Source organism: Nestor notabilis, unplaced genomic scaffold (genome assembly GCF_000696875.1).
Source record: "Nestor notabilis isolate BGI_N333 unplaced genomic scaffold, ASM69687v1 scaffold35695, whole genome shotgun sequence".
Classification (NCBI taxonomy): domain Eukaryota; kingdom Metazoa; phylum Chordata; class Aves; order Psittaciformes; family Psittacidae; genus Nestor; species Nestor notabilis.
This window is the reverse complement of record NW_009929502.1, coordinates 1-1539: the sequence shown is the minus strand read 5'-3', so window position 1 is coordinate 1539 and position 1539 is coordinate 1. Positions and strand designations below refer to the sequence as shown.

General features: G+C 56.1%; 1 protein-coding gene across 1 annotated transcript; it reads right to left on the bottom strand.

Moving 5' to 3' along the window:
- Positions 1 to 423: 423 nt before the first annotated feature.
- LOC104400036 (somatostatin receptor type 1) lies at positions 424 to 1532 on the bottom strand. Its single transcript, XM_010014990.1, has one exon. The coding sequence runs from the start codon at positions 1416 to 1418 to the stop codon at positions 474 to 476; it is 945 nt and encodes a 314-aa protein (XP_010013292.1). The 5' UTR covers positions 1419 to 1532; the 3' UTR covers positions 424 to 473.
- Between the last annotated feature and the right edge of the window lie 7 nt (positions 1533 to 1539).

Here is a 1539-nt window from a genome sequence, read left to right as displayed (position 1 = left end):
CTGATGGGGAGATGCATACTGACATGCTGAGAAGGGTCACTTTCAGTCAAGGGGAGTCTGAGCCTGAATGGTGGGGCTCGACTAAGGCAGGCTTGACTCAGTGGCCTGGGGGGTCCCACTGACCGAGGGGGAAGGCAACCTATACAAAAGGTGAGGGAGAGTCACTGTAGGACCTGTACAGCCGCTCATCAGACAGAGAGGGGTAGCAGAGCTTGGCTGCCCAGACCCTAAATCGACCCATGGGTGTGGCAATTTGTTAAGTGGGTGTCAAAGCATCAGCGAAAGCACCCACTCTCAAGGGAAGCAGGTGAGGGGGGGATGGGGCAGCAGACCTAGGATGTGGGGTTTTCTTCACTTCTTCTTGTGCCAAACACCTCTGTTGGTGGGCAGGACAAACCCCCCCTCCCTCCCGGCCCTCCCATGCCACAGCCCTGGACTTGCTCACCCTCCTGCTGCGGGCAGGGAATGCTTCCTCAGAGGGTGGTAATCCTGGAGGTGCAAGTGCCATTCCTGTACATGCTCCCTGACTCCAAGTTGTCTGGGGGAAAGTCCTCCACGCTGTATGCTCTGCTTTTGAGGGCAGTGGCATAGTAGTCGATGGGTTCCTCTGCAGCATTGTCCATCCAACTGAGGCAGAGCAGCCGCTGGAAAGACCGCTTGAAGTTGTCCGAGAGAAAGCCATAGAGGATGGGGTTGGCACAGCTGTTGGCATAGCCAAGGATGACAGAGAGCTGACTGATGGTGGCATCATCCTGCTCGACAAAGACATTGACCAGCTGCACGATGTAGAAGGGCATCCAGCAGATGACAAAGACCATCACCACCATCATGACCATGAGGGTGATCTTGCGCTCAGAGCGTTTGCGCTGCTGCCAGCCAGCCTTCAGGGCTACCATACGCATCTTGGCAATGATGAGGATGTAGCAGAGGCAGATGGCCACCACAGGTAGCAAGAAACCCATCAGAAAAGTGTAGACCACAAAGACCACCAGCCACCTCTGAGTGGGCTCTGGCATGAGCATGTTGCAAGCCACTGTTCCATCACTGTTGGCTGCTGTGTTGGAGAAGATGATGATGGGCAAGATGATCAGGATGGAAAGCACCCAGACACCCAGATTGACCATTTTAGCCACAGTGGGACGGCGGTACCTGGCCGCCTTGATGGGGTGCACCACAGCAATGTAGCGGTCCACACTGAGCACAGTCAGGCAGTAGATGCTGGTGAACATGTTGATAGCATCCACACTGAGCACCAGGCGGCAGAGCAGAGAGCCAAAGGGCCAGTGGTGCAGCAGGGTAGAAGTGACCAGAAAGGGGACGCTGAGCATCAGCAGCTCGTCTGCGATGGCCAGGTTGAGGATGTAGATATTGGTGGCCGTCTTCATCTTGGCATAGCGTAGGATCACATAGATGACCATGGAGTTGCCGCACAGCCCGACCAGGCACACCACGGAGTAGATGAATGAGATGAGGATGGCGCTGCCCTGAGACTCACTCAGGGTGCTATTCGGGGCGCCAGAGGAGTTCCTGCCACCCGAG